Source organism: Dromiciops gliroides, chromosome 1 (assembly GCF_019393635.1).
Source record: "Dromiciops gliroides isolate mDroGli1 chromosome 1, mDroGli1.pri, whole genome shotgun sequence".
NCBI lineage: Eukaryota > Metazoa > Chordata > Mammalia > Microbiotheria > Microbiotheriidae > Dromiciops > Dromiciops gliroides.
In genome coordinates, this window is record NC_057861.1 from 279,366,898 (window position 1) to 279,387,066 (window position 20,169).

The 20,169-nt window shown below is 34.3% G+C and overlaps 1 protein-coding gene across 1 annotated transcript in view; it reads left to right on the forward strand.

The window, feature by feature from the left end:
- Positions 1-20,169, forward strand: part of PREX2 (phosphatidylinositol-3,4,5-trisphosphate dependent Rac exchange factor 2) — a 417,236-nt gene that overhangs the window by 210,209 nt on the left and 186,858 nt on the right. The window contains 6 exon segments of the mRNA XM_043975911.1: positions 55-124; positions 3,296-3,308; positions 8,624-8,696; positions 12,440-12,453; positions 12,455-12,583; positions 12,722-12,814. Coding sequence (XP_043831846.1) covers positions 55-124; positions 3,296-3,308; positions 8,624-8,696; positions 12,440-12,453; positions 12,455-12,583; positions 12,722-12,814 — 392 coding nt within the window.

Consider the following 20,169-nt stretch of genomic DNA (forward strand, 5'->3'; position numbering starts at 1 on the left):
GCTTGTTCATTTCCTTTGTTTTAAAAAGTAGTTTTGGTCTTTTGTTTTTGTTTTCCTATAGGGATAAAGATTACCATCTAAGGACCTATAAATCTGTGGTCATGGCCAACAAATTGATAGACTGGTCAAATTGCACAGGTAATTAGATTTTTGTTGCTTGGTGATTTGAATGATTATTACTACTCAAAGTATTTATTCTACCTTCTATTAAAATTATGTTTATACTTGTCTCTCCCCTGCTTCAGTCCTTACCTTCTAGATGTGGTACAGAGTGACCTTTTGATTTTTTGTAGCCAATGAATGCACACATATGATTAGGCATCGAGTATTTATTGAACAGATTGAATGTTTGAATAAAATGCTGTGAACATGATTGCCTATTATGTTGCTTGTTGTTCAGTCATTTTTAGTCCATGTCAACTCTTCACTGACCCCATTAGGGGTTTTTCCTTGGCCAGAGGAAACTGAGTAGTTTTCATTTCCTTCCTCCACGTCATTTTCCAGATGAGAAACTGAGACAAACAAGATTAAGTGACTTGCCTAGGGTCACATCGCGAGAAAGTGGCAGAGGCCAGATTTGACTCAGGAAGACAAATCTTCTTTATCTACAGGCCCAGTCATTCTATGCACTTATACCATCCTACCATGGCCCATACTTTAGTACATGGGACATATTTATTGTGAAAAGCTTCTAAAGAAGATGTTATTAAAGATAAAAAGATTGAAAACTATTTAAATAAATTTATTTATAATGAATACCATAAAAGGCAAAGGATCATATTTTGACCTTCCTAAGTGGCATATTTTATTCACTGATTTATTTTTAAAAGATTGTTGACTGCTTCTGTTTAATTTCTCTGCATCTCTATTTTCTGTTATACAGAAATAATAACTGTGCCTGATGAATGAACATTAATCTGAAATCTTTGTAGGTTTACTATAAACTGTGAAAGGAAGATGATAGTAAAGTATCATATTATTTGTTTTTCTGTGGTTCTCATGAGACTGGTCATTTGGCTCCATGTTAAAATATCTTTGATGTCACCAGTATTGAAAAAAAATTGTATTTGTTCCATAAGCAATGAGAAGCATGGTACAAAACTTACATTAAAATAATATGATTTAGGGGAAATATTTTAAATACCAAGTCTTTGTCAGAAAATGATTTGACAGAGTTGACATCCATTTAAATGAACACATTATTTGTTATCATTTTTTGTTTTCCTGTGCTAGGTCCTAAATATAATAATTTTTATGTCTGGACTTTCATAGTCTCATCAGATTTATTATGGGAGAAAACTATGATTGAAATACATAATTTTTTATCAAGTTGGTTATTGCATACAAATGAGGTATCATTGATGAAAATCTGAAAAGCAAACTGGAATTCTTTTGCATGAGCTTTTCTAAACAAATCATATCTTCCTGGTCATATACTTTACTGAGTTGTGCTTATTGATTTAATATGAAATAAATCATTAAGGAGTACAAAATGTGATTTTAAAAGCTTTCCTCCAACAAGGTGTCTCCCACAAATACATAAAAATTATACAAGAGTATGGCAGATGTGACGTTGGAACTAACCTAGCATACTGAATATTAACATAAAGTGAGTAGCAAAATATTTAAAACTCAGATACATAAGATATTATCACTGCTTTGGAGAAGGTCCTGGCAGATTCCAAGTAGAAGAGTTATCCTTTCAATAGTGTACTTCTTCAAATGACTTTGTAGTAATTTTATCAATACTTGAACATTATAGGACATCCTCAGAAAAAATATTATTATTTGAAAGAGATTATATTGCAATCAAACATTTAGAAAAATGGATGAAAATTCATAATTATCCAGATTATGACCTGAAGTTGGATAGGTAACCCATTGAATTAGTCTGCTATATCCAGAACAGTCACTGAAATGGAGAGTCCTGTAAACTCAGAAATGAATAGAGGGAAGAGATAATGTTAGATCTTATTGAGAAATTGCAAATTCATTGAATGGATTCAAGTTCCTTACTGTTACAAAAGCCCATATTTTTAACATTGATGTTCTCTCATTGAAGCTGTATCACTATGAATCAGAAAACCCCATATACTTCTCAGGAAACCACAATTATTGGTGTTTCAGAATGCAATGCAATGATGTAGGGTAGGTGGAGATTGATTGACATATACAAGCACTTATTTGAAGTAAGAATGGTATGAAAGACATCATTAAGGGTATCATAAACTAGAAAAGGAGGTGGACTATTCATATAGTGAAACGATGATCAATGGAGAAGTTGGTGAAGTCATCGGAAGCCATACAGACATGGCATAGGTAGAAGGAATGGAGGATATTTAACCTGTATGGGAGAACACTTTGGGAAGGTAGGGGAAAGATATCCGATAACTGTTTTCTTGTATTTGAAGGGCCCTAATATGTGAAAAGGCTAGGTTTGTTATGCTTGATGCTAGAGGACAGCAGTGGGAACAATAGGTGGAAGGTAGAAAGTGCTATCAATAACCATATGAAAAAAGGCTCCAAATTATTAATAATTACAGAAGTGCAGTTAAAGCAACTCTTGTGGTTCCATTTCATATCCATCAGATTTGAGAAGTTGAACAAAGAACAAAAGGACAATTGTTTCAGGGATTATGGGAAAAGAGGCACATTAATTTCTCCCCTCTGGCCTTCAAAATTATATTTCATCCTGGAATTTCCCTTAGCTCCTGGACTTGCTCACCCAGGAACATTCAATGTCCTCCACGGGACCTTCTCACCTTGAAATACCCCTCCACCAGATTTGTCCCCCTAATCTCCTAGGTGAGTTCCTCCTGGATCTCCATTATTTAAGTGTGGGGGGTGATCAGGCCAAACAACTTTTATACCCTATACTGATCTTGTTTGTGACATTTTGGATGTCAGGTCACACCTCCGCTGCTGTTGTATCTTAGAGCATCCCTCAATGGCTGGAGCTTCCTCATCCTGGAATATCCCTCTGTAAGATCTACCCTTTTCTTTCACTGATGAGAGTAAGGAAGTTTGGAAGGTATAGGACATAGATAATACAAATGCTTGCTATTTGAAAACATTAATTTTTTTTAATATTTGCCCCCCTTTTTTTAAGGGGCAATGAGGGTTAAGTGATTTGCCCAGTGTCACACAGCTAGTAAGTGCTTTATCCACTGTGCCATCTAGCTGCCCCTCTTAATTTTTTACATTGACAGCTTTGCAAAATATTAAACTTCCATTTAAAAGATGTCTTTAAATAAAGGCTGTATGTGTAGCTACTTATTGGTTATGTTGCAAAGAGGTCCATTAGTCAAGTGTGAGTTGGGCTTCTTATGCCCCCTATAATTCTGAGATTCTGTGGCCCTGTGTTTTACTGATATCAGTGAAATGTTAAAAAATTTGAGGAAGATCTTAAGCCTTCCTCAGTAGTAGATACCCTGGTAGAGTAAGTTGATACCCTAATGTAGGGTATATGGAAAGACTTAGGTGACAATAACACAGGATGAGAAGGCATTGAAGACCTGTTTGCTGTAACAGAGTGGGAGTAACTAATAATGAGAATATAAATCTATTAAAAGTGAGGAAAAGACTTCAATTTTTGTTGTTTACAAATAAGTGCTGTTTTTAAACTTTTTTTAGCCTATGGTTTCATTGGTGTTCTCTGTAAGGAAACTCCCTTTAGGAAGTTTCTACTATTTCTACTGGTCTTAGTGTGTTTTCTGGGGCACTGAGAGAAGATAAGTGATTTCACTAGGAATATATAGTCACAATATGTCAGGGTGCAACGTTGTGACCCCATGAAGTCCTTCTTAATTCAAGTCCAACTCCTCCTCTACTGAAGCGCACCAACTCTCATTGCAAGCCTTTTTATTACTTAATCATAATGGGTTTAATTTGTGATTCATATGATAGTGAAGTATTTTAAATTTGATTTATCTTTATGATAAGACTCTTGAGGGACAGCTAGATGGCTAATATGCAACTAGTGGATAATATGCAGGACCTGGAGTCAGGAAGACACATCTTCCGAAGTTCAAATACTGACCTTAGACACTTATTAGCTTTATGACCCTGGGCAAGTTACTTAACCCTGTTTGTCTCAGTTTCTTCTTTTGTAAAATGAGTTGGAAAAGGAAATGCCAAACCACTTCAGTAACTTTTCCAAGAAATACCAAATGGTGTTATGAAGAGTAAGACGCAACTGAAAAATGACTGAATGAAAAGACTAGTGGGTTTTTCCTCATTTTAAATTTATTTATAGAATACTAAAAAGAGGCCTCAGGTTTCTGAATAACTTTTTTTTTAGAATTAATCAAACAATTCAACAAAGATTTATTGAATACTTATCACATACAAGGCAATGTACTAGATATTGAGGTTAAAAAAGCAGAAAATAGGAACCCTCAAAGGAATTTATATTAAAGAAGACATCATTTATACACATCTATAATTATATTACTAGATAGAGTTTAATGAGTAGAAGAGAGATCCTGATGAAATGATCTAGAATAAATTGGCTGAGGATGATACAATGATATTTTTTTTACTAAAACAGAAAGTTTAACAAAACAAAAAAACAAAAAGCTAACACTTTTTGATAAAATAGAAAAGGATGGCCTAAAGATATAAAAGTGAAATATGATATTTCCAATGATTTCTAAAATACTTTCAAAAACCATTTATATAATAATGGTAGCAAAATAATTTTAATTAGGGTAGAATGTGGCTTATAAATAAACATAATTCAGTTAGCTTTATATTTTATGTAGTTATTATAATTTTCTTTCATTCTGATGTTATGTAATATTCTTCAGAGAAATGTGTAACTAGAGTAAAAGAACGGGCTGGTCTCAGAGCAAGGGTGCAAGAATAACTGTTGAGTAGCCCTATGTCCCATTGGTATACAATCCTTGATTTCAAGAGAATGAGAGAGATATTCTTGGTACACTGGATGGTCCCCCTATGTTGGATTTATGGGAGGCTTGCATAAGGATTGCACACAATTAGCAGGCATTGATGGGCTGTAATCTGCATCTTCAGTGAGGAAACCCACATTAATGAAATCACAGATCTATTGGAGAATTATAAAGTGATATTTTTTATTCTTCTGAGTTCATAAAAGGCTAATGCTTATCATCTGAAGCTATCCTTGTATAGAGGGATTATAGCTTTAATGATAGATTCATAGATGCATAACTGGAACAAAGCCTCCATCTCATTTTAGAGATGAGAAAGATGAGGCCCCATTATGGCTATCTTAAACTGTTCAAAGGGTTATCATGTAGCAGCGAGATAAGGCATTTTCTTGTTTGACCACAGAGGACATATTTAAGAGCAACAGGGAACTTGCAGAGGAAAAGATTTAAACTTTACATAGGGTAAACTTCCAGACAATTAGAACTGTGAATGGACTGCCTTGAGATTTGATTGGTTCTTTCTTTTTTTTCTTTCTTTTTTTTTTTAAGTTAGGCAATTGGGGTTAAGTGACTTGCCCAGAGTCACACAGCTAGTAAGTGTTTAAGTGTTTGAGGTCGGATTTGAACTCAGGTACTCCTGAATCCAGGGCTGGTGCTTTATCTACTGCGCCACCTAGCCACCCCGATTGGTTCTTTCTTAATAGAGGTCTTTAAGCAAAAGTTAGATAAGCAGTTATTTGGGCAAAGGGATACTAATTTTGACCATGTAACCTCTAAGGCCCCTTCCAACTCTAAATGGAAAGGTAGGAAATAGCATATTGAGTTTGGGGAATTAGTTGGTTAAGATGGATCATATTAGTAAGTGAAGAGAAGTAATGTGAAAAATGATTGGAAAGGATGATTGTAGTCAAATTGTTGGGGCATGGTCACAATGCTGCTTTTGAAAATTATTTTGGTAGCTGTAGATGAATTGGAGAAGGAAAAGAGGATCTAAGGAGACCGATATTGAAGCTATTACAACTCTAGGTAAGTGGTAATGAGAACCTGAACTTGAAAATTGGCATTGTAAATGCAGAGAAGGGCAAGAGTGGTAGAGAGGTATTGAAGGTACAACGAGTAGGGATTTAGGAAACTGGATATAAATCACCATGCTGTAAGAAATGGTGAGCAGGCAGATTTCAGAAAAACTTGGAAAGACTTAAGTGGCTGATGCTGAGTGAAGTGAGCAGAAGCAGAAGACCATTGTACACAGTAACAGCAACATTGTGTGATAATCAACTATGATAGACTTGGCTCTTCTCAGCAGTGCAATGATCTAAGACAATTCCAAAAAGCTCATGATAGAAAATGTTCTCCACATACAGAAAAAAGAACTGTGGATTCTGAATGCAGATTGAACCATACTGGTTCTACTTTTTGGTCATTTTTTTTTCTTTTCTTCACAATATGACTAATGCAGAAATATGTTTAATGTGATTGTACATATATAACCCATATCAGATTGCTTTCTGTCATGGGGAGGGGAGAGGAAAAGGGAGGGAGGGAGAAAAATTTGGAACTAAAAATCTTATGAAAACAAATGTTAGAAACTATCTTAACTGGAAAACAATAAAATAACTTTTATGATAAAAAAAGAAAAATCACCAGGCAGCTATGTGGTGCAATGACTAGAGAGTAAGACTTTGAGTCAGGAAGACCTAAGTTTAAATACAGCCCCAGATAATTTCTAGGTATGTGACCCCTGAGCAAATCAGCCTTAGTTTTCCTATCTGAAAAAAGTGCACCTACCTGACAGAATTGTGAGGACAACTGTGATAATTTATGTAAAGTAATTAAAAAATTTTAAAGTACCATAGAAGATGTTAGCTATTGAGCAAAAAGGAATGCTGTGGAGGTTTTAAATCCAGAAAATTGGGAAGATGTTAGTACCTTCAAGAGAAATTGAAATGTTTGAACGAAATGGTAGGTTTAGGGTAGGGGTAGGTTTGAGCTACCACCTTGGCATTCTGGTGATTTGTCTGGTTACATTGCAGACACATAATAAATGTTCATTGACCATTGAGTGTGAAAGCATTTGGAACTGCACAATTGGAGTAATTAATGTGACATATGTGGATTCTGGAATCTTTAATATAGAAGTAATAATTAAAACACAGTCTGCTATAGTAGAAAGAGCACTAGTCTTGAATCAAGAGAGAATGAAGTTCAACTTCTGAGCCTCTGTTGCCTAATCTGTACAATGAAGATAATAAAACCTGTTGTATTAGATAAACTATAAGCTCCTTGAGGGAAGTGGCTATTCTCTTCTTGTTTTGATGCTGGCATGGAGGAATAGGGGCATATAGTCTTTTTTAGGGGGAAAGGGAACTTACAATGGAAGAAGGGAGCCAAAAAGACAAAGGGAGAACATAGTTGAAGAATGATGGCAAGTTTGGAGAGAGCCAACACTATTTTATTAGGTAGTATATGTATGACAATGACAAGAGTTATAAATTAGATAATTGTATAAACTAATACTATTATATAGGATTGTATATAAAATTAAGTGTATATACATACACATATGGACTCTGAATTCAGAGGAAAAGAATCAGTGGGAAATAGAAAAAAAAAAGGAAAGGTTTTAGGGAAGTGGAACTCAAAATGTGTCTTGGGTAGACAAGTGAAAAAGAGTTTTTAAGGCAAACACAGAGAACATGACCTGTTTATAGGATAGTGAAAGGAAAAGCCTAATAATTTTAGGAAGATGTAGAGGGGAATAACTTTGGGTAGGTGGGTTGAAGCAAAACTGCAAAGGATTTGGAACACCCATTTCTATTTGTTGCATTTGGAAGTTGGAAGAAATACAATATCTTTTTAAAAAGATTGCCTTGCCATTGATATTCATAAGACAGAAGGGATGAAAGGCTGGATTCAGAAAGTCCATCTCAGAGTATATTCTAGTATTCTATTATCCTTCAAAGATAGGAATCTGTATGTTTTAAAATAATTCTCTGAAGGAAGTTTTCATAGTCTTCTTAAGTTCCTGGAACATCTTTGTTGTCCCATTGTACCATGTTGCATACAACAGTTCATGACATCATAGGATCATAGAATTAAGACTGTATGTGGCTTTCTGGAAGACAAGGTTCACATCTGTATAAATTCTTTGAACAGTTTTACATAGAACATATGGGCTTATGTAACCTTATAACATTATTAGAGGCAGGAGGCACATCTGTGCAATTTTCTTTGTACAGATTTTACACATTGAATATGGGGGCTTAATAATATTTCTTGGTCATGATCATGACAACCTCCTTTAGTACTTGTGTTCTCAGTTGTTTTTTTTCTTTGTTTTTCTTTTCATTTCTTTTTTTCTTTTTTTTTTTTACTATGTCTACTATCAAAATCAATAGATGTTAAATTTAGGATATTTGAATAATATGATTACTTATTCATTTTATTTTTGTAATTAATATGCAGGTTTATTTTATTTCTCAAGAAATGTTATATCTATTTTGCTAATTTAATGCTGAAGAAAAAAATTTAATGACCATGTGACAATTTTCTAGGGAGAAAATACTCTGTGGGATGGTGATCAAACTGTATCCCACAATCTGTAATGATTTTTTATTGGAACATGTTAATGGTAATTAGACACATGGGAAAGGGTGAAGCAAAACCTCTCCATTCTCATTAATTTAATTGTGCCTTGCTTTTGTGGATAATAGGGGGATTGCCGGACCAGAGAAGAGGCAATGATCTTTGGTGTAGGTCTTTGTGACAATGGATTTATGCACCATGGTAAGAATTCATCTTTTAAAAGTTTAGATGTTTAATCTATTGTTTTATTGTCTAGTGAGAATGAACATGAGTTCCTTACTAAGAATGGAAACATCAGCATGTTCTAATTTTCTCCTCAGATGAAGAAGAAATTCAGAGCAGGGCCAGAGTAAAAGTATACCCAGTGTAGGGCCCTCCATAAATATGTAACTATAAAAGAATGGCAATATCACCATATGACATGATAATGATAACCTCTATATGGCTCTTCATAGTTCACAAAGTACTTTTAGGGTGGTAGCTAATGAATATTTATTTTCATTTTGAAAATGAGAAAAAAGTCTTGAACAGATCAAGATGCCTAGTCTGTGGTAACAAACAGCTTGTAAGTAGCAGAGCCAAGAAATGGACCTTCTCATCCTGATTTAAGTTCAGTATTCAGTATCCAAGCTCATGGTGATTACCTTCCCTATTTCCCTATTATTGCTACTCAGTCTTCCATCCCTTCCAAATAATTCTGCCATACATAGCATGTTAACATATTAGGTTTTGAGCCTACAGATGATTCTTCTGTCCTGATGAAATGACAAGTGGGTTTTTTTTAAAACATCAAAATTAATGGTTTTATTAAATGTTGATTAATATAGGAAATCATTAAAATGTGATTAAAATTATTTGATAATTCCTCAGGTTGAAATTCTACTGAAACTTTCAAAAACTACTTAGAATTATCTGAGGAAATATTATACTTTCCTATTACTTCATTTTTTCTAGGAATTCTAATTGATCTTGTGTCCAATTTGAGGTTTTGCTTATATGTGTATTAGAATATTCTCTTCTCATATTCCTCGCTTTATAATAGCTCTTTACTTGCTTACTCATTCTATAAGCCTTAGTTCATAGATCAGGATTTTATGTTAGGGCTATGCTCTGTTTTAATTCTGCCTGGACTATGATGACTTTGTATGGTCCTAGCCTATTAGTATATGGTATCCTGCCTCTATGTTCTCCAGGTATTGCATATTGTGTTTCCTCAACAATCACAAGGAAACTTGGGCAGAGAATTGCAAACTCTCTACTGATTCTCATGTGGTCTAATGAATGGTACAATCTGATTGAAGTCCTCCTGGGCTTTCTAGGCTCAAGATTCTGGTCTAGGTCTAGGTAATACAGATATAGATCTGCCCTTGAGTGTGACTCCAGTAAATAGTTGCTAGGACCAAAACCTTATCAACTAGATAGAAGATTCTGCAGCTGTAGCAGTGGCAATATTGACTGTTAACCTAGTTCTCCCCTCTCCTAGTTTAGAACATCAACATAGTTCCTGCATCTTCAACATTCCCAATTCATGACCTGACATCAGCGCTTTAGAATTGTGGCCCTGTTGTGCTTCAGGGGCTTTTTCCATGATCTTGACCCACTTCTCTTCTGTTCTGATCACTTGCTCATAGGTCAGCTCTTGCAATGGAAAGATATCCCACTGTGGTTTAGCTACAGATTTCCAATCATTCTCCAGTTTGATGCTCTTCTGAGATCTTTATGAGAATAGTTATCAGGAGAGATGGACTATATTGTTTCCTCCTATTCTGCTATCTTATAAAGATTATTGACTGTGTGCTTTTAAGGGTCCTTTTGCTTTGAAGTTTCAAGTTAGAAGATTGCTTTCTTTCTTGTCTGCTCTGTTTGACTTTTGCACCCCCAGATGATTCCTTTGGCATTTGATTCATCTAGAATGTACTACCTTAGTCAGCTGAGACTCTAGGAAGATCTTTCATTTTTATATTTTTACAGCATCTGCTACTTTGACCTAAGCATTTCCCGAAGGTTGCTAATCTTAACAGAAGAGGAAGAACTATAAAAGAGAACCTTGGCAAACCCAAAGTTGTAGAATATTTCTGTTTAGAGTATTGACCTAGAGCAGTAGGTTAGAAATATGCCATCCTTGCCCTTTAGGAAATTTAAGATAAAGAAAAGAAATTGTAATTTCACAGAAATGACATTTTAACATGGCAAGAAAACCTGTAGACTTTTATTTCCTCCTTTAGGGAATAAGTTGTTATTTAATAAATACGTCTATTTTAAATACATGTTAAAGAAAGGTTTTATAGAAGATGTAGCATTCCAGACTCATGACCTGAATTTTATCAATCATCCAATCAAAGAACAACTAGGTAGCGTAGTAGAGGGTTTGACCTGGAATCAGGGAGATCTGAGTTAAATCTAGCCTTAGACTAATTTTGTGAACCTGGAAAAAGTCACTTAATTACTCTCAGTCTCAGTTTCCTCATCTATAAAATAGAGACATTCATGACAACCTACTTCTCTGGGGTTCCTATAGATATAAAATGTTATATTTTAAATGATTTGTAAAACTTAAAGCCACACAAATTGGTAGCTATTATTATAGTTAACAAGAATTTATTAAGCATTTTCTATAAGCCAAATACTGCATTCAGTGATTTTTATAGACAGACGCTTGTTATGGAAAAAAATTGGGAACCAATAGTATCTATGTTTTTATAAAATGTTTGTATCATATAGATAGGGCATTTTTTAAATTTTTTTTTTTTTTTTTTTGCGGGACAATGGGTGTTAAGTGACTTGCCCAGGGTCACACAGCTAGTAAGTTTCAAGTGTCTGAGGCCGGATTTGAACTCAGGAACTCCTGAATCCAGGGCTGGTGCTTTATCCACTGCGCCACCTAGCTGCCCCCGATAGGGCATTTTTTTAAAAAAAAAAAGACATGCATATGTGTATGTATGTATGCACACACATCTGTTTTGGATATGAAGCATTTCCTTTGGCTTAATTTTTATCATTTTTAAGTGACTTCCTGTTACTAAAAATAGAAAAGATGAAATACGTATGGTTAAACTTTTTAAAAAAGTGATTATCAAAATCCTATAGAACACACATTATATGGTCCAATCAAACTTAGTTAGCTTCATTTTTCTTAATAGATAAGGACCTATAGATCTGATAAGCAATTAAAACTTACAATCATGCTAAGACTTTTAGAGACTCTGTATGGCCCAAACTGTACTATATATTGTATATTACTGGCCTTTATTAGCCAGTAATCTTAGAGGCATTGTTGGATATGTTGAAGTTAAAAATAGATGAATAAAATTTATTTTTTTCAAATGTTTATCTGAGACTTTTGCTTTTGAAAAGCAAAGTGCTGGAAGTTCATGGAAAACTAAAATCACATTTAACCCAGAGGACATAATTCTGCTTAGAAGTTTTAGACCAAATATCTAATTAAGTGGGAACTGTACACACATCGTAAGGCAGCATGCAACACATTTACATTTTTTCATAGTTACTTAGGACTTTAAAAAACATCCTAAGAATGTTACTAAACTTCCAAAAACACATAATTATGTGTTAAGGGCATGGCAATGTCCCCAATAGATTTCCTATGTCAGGATTTCATGACTTTCTTGGATGCAGTATTATAATCTGTTTAGCTACAGATGTCATTTAGAGAGCAACAGGTTTTGCTAATAACAAAGATGTTAAAATTAGAATGTGTTTTTAATTTTTGAAATTCACATTTCCTTAGATAATAGCTTAAATAAAATATTTGTCCTTTGAGCTATGTATTCTGGGGAACGGAGATAGTTTTATTAATGTAATTAGAGCCTTAACACTTTCTATGGACCATACAATCCAGTTCATTAATAGTTTCAATTTGTGTCAAATGATTTATAGTATCCATTCATTTTAATTTATTAAAAATATTAATCTATCTTTTTGTTTAGTCCTTGAAAAAAGTGGAATTCAAAGATGAACCCTTACTTTTTCGCTTTTTTGCGGATGAAGAAATGGAAGGATCAAATATGAAACATAGACTTATGAAACATGATTTAAAAGTTGTGGAAAATGTTATTGCTAAATCATTATTGGTAAGTTGATTGATATGATCTATGGATTTTCCTGTCCAATAGATACCAAGACACTAATATACTTTATATGATCCTATTTGAGATTTACCTTTGGCTTCCTATGATTTAATTATAACACCAATTTTTATCCCATTTCAGATTAAATCAAATGAGGGAGAGCTATGGTTTTGGATTAGAAGATAAAATAAAGTGCCAATCATTAAATTGGTGGAAAAGGGATCAAATGCAGAGGTAAGGAATTATGGTATTTAAAAAAAAATATGGTGCAGAATTTTTGTGGAATTTATAAAACACAAGTATAAGGAATCCTTCCATACTTTCCTTCAACCTATCTAATTTGTTTTGTATATATTATACAGACTTTTATAGACAGATGTTGTCTTCCCCATTGGAATTTAAGCTCCTTGAAGTCAAGCCCTGTTTCCATTTTGTCTTTGTTTCTTGATTGCTTAGTACAGTGTCTGGCTTATGGTAAGGTGTCAATAAATCCTTATTAATTCAATGGTTGTGGTTCTTCTTAAATACAATATTTGTTGACTTTCAATTCACAATCTCATTGCCAGGATCACAAGCCATAAATGAATGGAAATCCTAGGTCTTTAAGTGTTTTTATTAAGGACTGAGGAACACTGTTTGTGGAAAATTTTTCTCTGGCACTACCGTTCAGGACATCTCTCAAATCATTCCTCTCCTTTCTTGCTCCAGTGATGTATAGGTTTTTGAAGAGTGGAATTGAGAGTTCTTTTTAGGTCATAACCTGACCAGAAATACTAGGAGACCTAGTAAGGTTAACTGGAACCAGACAAAATCATTAAGTAGGGGAAATATGTCAGATCTCCATCTAGTCAGCATAGTGGAGATGTTTACCTTGAGGCAGAATTTGAATCCTGCATCAGACGTCTTCTAGTTTTCTGACTCCTGGTAAATCATGTTGAACTCTTTCAGCCTCAGTTTCATGTGTGTGATATGGGGATAATAATAACATGTAATTCACAGGGGTTCTTGTGATGATCAAATGTGATAATATATGTAAATGCAGAAGTTTGCTGGTAAATGAATCTCTCCTGAAAAAAAAATTCAAGTGACATATTTTGAAGTTCAATCTACATTATTAAATACTTTCTTAAGTATAGCCAATCAAGAAAACAAGAAATCAAGATAAATCAAGAATTAATTTGTGGCACCTCAGTATATTTCTGTGTAAATGATCACATGGAAAATTTAACAGTTGGTTCTTGTGAGCTTGTTCAAGCTGAACTGAACATGTCTGTGTAAAAGCCCTTTGCAAATCCTAAGCCATCATTTAGATGTTTGATATTACTACTATTTTAGAAAGCACTGGATTAGACCTGAAGGAGAAGTAGATGTTTGAGATAGAAATCCCATTTAGCTGCTTTAAACAGAGGATTTTTTTATATTTCCATACATTCCATTATCTATTTCTAGAGTGTTTCTGAATTCCAAGGTAAATGTATATCTTTCTGATTTTAATTGGTGGAATGTGAACAGAAGAAAGTCTGCTTTATTTATTAAAAAACATTTTCTCCATTGAAGATAATGGTAATAGAGATTTAATAGTGATAATAATCCATTAAACAATGGATATCCATTCACTTCATTTCCTCTCAACAGTTATGTATTCAATATGTAGTATATCACACTTTACTTCCTCAAATATCACTTCTTCTAAATTTTGTCATGTCACCTTACATATATGTGATTTAGCTTCTCATTTTGATCACAGAGTATGTGGTTATATTATTTGTATATTCAATACAATTTCATACTCTCACTGTAGACAACATGATGATAATGGGTTTTCTTTCATCTATGAAGATAATGCTAGTGATCCTAATCAATAAGGTATTTGCTTGGGGTTGTAATTTCTATTAGTGGTAATGGATTTGCACAGAACAACCCATGCTTTTTTCCCTATCAACCTTGTGAGGAATATTCTAAACTTATACTATATATTTTATATTCAGAAATCTCCTATGGAATTATTTGCTTCATTTTCAATAGCAATCAGAATTTACAATGGAAAAATCACTGAATAAATCCTCCACCATTTACACTTTCCATCAAGATAGAAAAATATGTGTGATAGCTTTTGGTATTGAATCTAATTCCATTTCAGATACCATGATAAATGACAGAACTTCAGAGTTGAAAGAGACCTCAGAGGCTGTCTGGTCCAACCCATATGTGACTAAGAATTCTACAAATAATGCTGCTGACAAAATGGTCATAATGTTTGAAAACCTCTAGTGAGAAGGAACTCATTACTCCGTGAAGCAACACATCCTGCTTTTAGAAAACTCTTATTGTAAGGAAATTGAACCAATTTGTTTCAAAATTCCAAAATGCTATTATCATATCTCAAAATCTAGCAATTGTAGTAGCACAAAAAATTCAGCTATTTACTAATAGAAGTCAGAGTTCTATTCTAGACAGCTCAGAGTACTCATAGGACAATGAACTCCAATTACAATAATAAAAAATATCCACTTTCCTATACCTTGTGTATTCCACATATACATTTAACCCAAAATTATACACACAGAGGCTTCTCTCAAACTACCTATCTTCTGATAAAAATCTTGTTAAGTGGTCCAGTCAGGTAAAACACACACACACACACACACCCCAAAAATATTTGCAGTTGCCTCCCACAGCTCCTGGGGAAAATATTATTTTCCAAAGGAAATCTTCCTAAAACAGGTCCTTCTGGATATATCTTTAATAAAATGTTCTCTAGCAGAGCTTGTTCCATTAGATGGTACCCTTAGACAACCTTTTATAGCTTTGCCTCTGGTGAATCAATTAATGTAAGAGGAGTTGGATTTTATGCAAAACTTGGATATGTTCAATCTTATAATTCAGTTACTTAACTTTCTGAATCATACTTTTTCAGTTTGCTCTTTTATTTCATGTATTATTATATTCAATGGAAACTTGTAGATTGGTAGAGTTTTTGCTTTTTTTATTTTTGAGTCATAACATCTGTTAAACAACAATTTCTCAGTCTATCTACATGTTCTAGGTAGCTCATGTACTCGAATTTCTAAGTTGCTGTTTTCAGAAACCATTTCACTACACTGATACTCTGGTGGCCTGAAAGAATTAACACAACTTCCAGAGCTGTTTATTTGGATCAGGATAGAGACAGACAGCAAAAGATATTGCTCAGGATTGTATGTACTTTAGGACCACAAAGGAGGTGGTAACATATTAGTAGAGATTAAAAACTTCCTTCCTCTCCTGTTCCTGGCTACAGTTCTTCATAAGCTGATGCCTTTACTCTATTCCCATGCCAAAGGAGAGAACCCAGGTATTTTCTCTAAAGGGAGGTAGAGAAGAAGCAATAGTAAATTATTCTGATGATGATAATTTTATTATTGATTATTCAGGACCTAAAATATAGCTTTCCCTTTAGTCTCTATGATATTCAAAAGAAATTTGAGATGTGGTCCCTGAACTTAAGAGGTTTATAGTCATGATAGGAAGATAAGGTTTGCATAAATGAAACAGAGAGTGAATGGGCAGATTTTAAAAATTGAATTAAGTGCCACAGAAGTCAATAAACTTATTTTCCCTTCTCCTTTCCAACTTCTCCTACTCACAAATTATAAAGTTTATCATAGTTTATAAGGGGTCAGTTCATAACAGTACAGAGAAGGAGAGATAATTTCATGTTGGGATAATCGGGTTGATCAGGTTTTATGAAAAAAAGGTGGATCTTAAATTTAAAAAAATTATTGATGTGTTCTGTTTTTACATTACACATTTTACAGATTACTCACTTCCTGAGATGTCTTTTAGAAAAAAAGTAAAACAGTTAAATAAAACTAACAAACAGTGACTTCATTTAAAAGTGCATGTAGGCAGTGGATAGAGCACCGGCCCTGAGTCAGGAGTACCTGAGTTCAAATCCGGCCTCAGACACTTAACACTTACTAGCTGTGTGACCCTGGCAAGTCACTTAACCCCAGGTGCCTCACCAAAAAACAAAAACCCAGAAACAAAAGTACATGTAACATTTCTCATCTATATCACTCTGTTGTTTATTGTTGTTGTTCATTTTAGTAATTTTTGACTCTTCACGACCCCATTTGGGGTTTTCTTGGAGTAATTTTCCATTTCATTCTCTAACTCATTTTACAGTTCAGGAAACTGAGGCAAACAGGATTAAGTAACTTGTGTTGGGTCACACAGATACTAAGCATCTGAGGCTAGATTTAAATTTAGGAAAATGAGTTTTCCTGACTCCAGGCCCAGAACTCTCTCCTCTGTGCTACTTAGCTTTCCAGAGCACCCCCACCTCTCTTTAAAAAAATAACAGAAATTTTAAATTGATTTTAGAAAACAGATTTATATTTATATAGGAGAGACATACTATTATGTTTGAGAGTAGAGAAGGTAAACCAGCTAAGCAAAGGTATTACAGGTATAATAACCTGTTAGGCTAACTGGATTCTTTAAGGCTAGATACAAAATAATAGCCCCTCTGGTCTATGAAGTTCATTCTTCTTCAGTTTTATGGAATATATTTTAGATGAAAAACTTATGAGTTTAATCAAATTTTTTTCTGAGCTCTCAAATTAGAAATATTCCTAACACAGTCAGAGATTGAGATATTTGCCTAATTTTACATGTATATGCTATAGTTAATTTCTATTCTCTTTGAGGTTGAGGCAATTTTCAGTCTATTGGAAATTTCTGACTAACTAGTGAACAGACAACATGAGAAAGGGAAGTTGGGGAAAAAGCCAATGCTTTCTAGGGACTTCCCTGAACCTGGGTCTTCTGTTCCAAGGTGCCTCTAGTTGACAGATGACTCTTCCCAATATCTCCCTTTTTACTAAAGGTTATTTCTACCATTGTTTCTCTGAATTATGCTGGAATGCCAGGTTTACTCTAGCCTCTCTTCTTCACAACCTCCAGAATCTCTATCTGATTCTCAAATAAATCCTTCCTTTATATTATTTCTTAGAAATTTATTTATTTTATTTATTTGTTTGTTTGTTTGTTTTAGTGAGGCAATTGGGGTTAAGTGACTTGCCCAGGGTCACACAGCTAGTAAGTGTTAAGTGTCTGAGGCGGGATTTGAACTCAGGTATTCCTGACTCCTGGGCCAGTGCTCTATCAACTGTGCCACCTAGCTGCCCCCAGTTTTTTTTTTATATACAGTGTTTTTGATTATTGCAAGGAGATGTTCACAGCTTTAAGTGATTAGTTCAATCAGTGTTCTAATTGAACAAAGGTAGTTGATTTTAAGAGGGTGAAAAAGTCAATATAGCCCCACCCTTACACAGGAAATCACCTATATGCATATCAAGTGAGTGGGGGGTTAATATTAAGAGGCAAAAGTTTATGTATGTCTAGGACTAAGGGTTTTCCAAACATGGCATTCCTTGTCCCCCATCCATGCCTTTACATAGGCAGTTCTCTATATCTGTAGTAGAATGCTTTCTTTTCTTAAATTAAAAAACATATTTTAATTTATCATTTTATTTTCGCCCAATTGCATGTAAAAGTAATTTTTAGCATTCATTTTTAAAACTTTGAGTTCCAAATTCTTACCCTTTCTCTTTTCCACAACATCCCCCCATTCCTCCCATTGAAAAGGCAAGAAATTCAATTTGGGTTATACATGTGTAATTAGTACAATCCTTTCTTACTGGAGCCTCTTAGAATCCTTAACTTTTTCAAGACTGATATTTGATGTTGCCTCCTTTAGGATGTCAGCCCTTATCCTCCTGATTATTAGTGGTCTCTTCCTCCTAAATTATATCACATTTTCTTAAGGTAGAATATAAGTGATTTGAAAGCAGGGGCAGCTAGGTGGCGCAGTGGATAAAGCACTGGCCCTGGAGCCAGGAGTACCTGAGTTCAAATCTGGCCTCAGACACTTAACACTTACTATCTATGTGACCTTGGGGAAGTCACTTAACCCCAATTGCCTCACTTAAAAAAAAATTTTTTTTAAAAACAAAACAAAACATAGTAGGAACCTAACCTGAATTTGAGTGGATTCAGAGTGTGAAGAACCTTTAATTATAGACTGAAGTCTAAATGGTAATGTTTAACTAACAAGGATGTAACAAACCTATTTTCCTCTTGGTATATATGGGCTTTTTAACAGAAGACTTTATATTCTTCATGTGCCAGCTGGTTGAGAAAGGCAGATGAAAGTCTGATCAACCTTTCAAACTTCTTTTCTTCTTTCTCTCTATTTTCTTTAGTTAGGTATCAGGAATGATATGAGAATAGGCTAAATCAACAGAAAAAGAAATAGAGAAGGCTAAACCCAGTGTTAGTAAAACCTTTGCAGTAGGTACAAATTCTGCTTTTATACCATCAGAGTCTCTATATGGTTCTTATATAAATTTCTTAAAGTGTTCACTACTTTTCTCATACAGTGATTTTGTTTATTGCAAGGACCTGTTCACAGTTCTAATTGATTGGCTCAATCATTTAAATTTCACTCATAGTTTGGTTTATAATCCAACAGAATGAGGCTAGTAGTTTTGATGGAACCTTATCAGTTGGAACAAATTTGGCAGAATCATTTTCTGGGTCACAATGCTCAGCTGATACAGATTATTATATATTATTTGAATAATGGTCACAGAGAAGTTACTCCACATAACAAAACAGGGATCTGGTTGGCCAGGAAGATAGAGTGCTGGCCTTTGGAATCTAGAAGGCCCTAGTTAAAATCTTGCTTCTAATGTTTAACCTATCTCAGCATCACTTCTTTAATGGATAAAATGGAATAATGATTGTACCTATTTCACAGGATTCCCATGAAGATTGGAGCTAATATAGGTAAATCACTTTGTGAACCTTAAGGTGCTACATAAATAAGCAGCTCACACCTGTATAGAACTTTAAGGTTTCAAAGAACTTTACAAATATCGTTTCATTCTATCCTCACTACAGCCCTGAGAAGTGGTTGCTATAAATTTTATAGGATGGTGGTGGTGGTGATTATGATGACGATAGATGTCTGTATATTTGGGAAGAATGGTGCAAATGATTAATTCATTTATACACCATAATGGTTTAGTGATAGAAGGGAATATAGGATCATAGATCTAAAACTGGAAAAGATCTCAGTTGCAATCCAGTACAACCCCATCATTTTATATATGAGGAAACTCATTCCCATTGAGATTGAGGGACTTGCTCTAAATCAGAGACAGGATTTGATTATAGGTCCTCTGACTCCAGGGTGGTGCTGTGGATAGAATACTGTGCCTGGAGTCAGGAAGACTCCTCTTTTTAAAATTCAAATATGGTTTCAGACATTTACTAGCTGTGTGGCCCTAGGCAATTCACTTAAACCTGTTTGCCTCAGTTTCTTCATCTATAAAGCAAACTAGAGGGAAAAATGGCAAACCACTCTAGTATCTTCACTAAGAAATGCCCAAAATGAGGTCATAAAGAATTGGACAAGATTGAACATCAACCTTTGACTCTATAGTCAGAATTCTTTCCAAAATACGACACTATAGTTTTAAAGATCATTTACTCTAAACCTCTCATTTTTCAGATGCTGACTTTGATGAGGCCACACATCT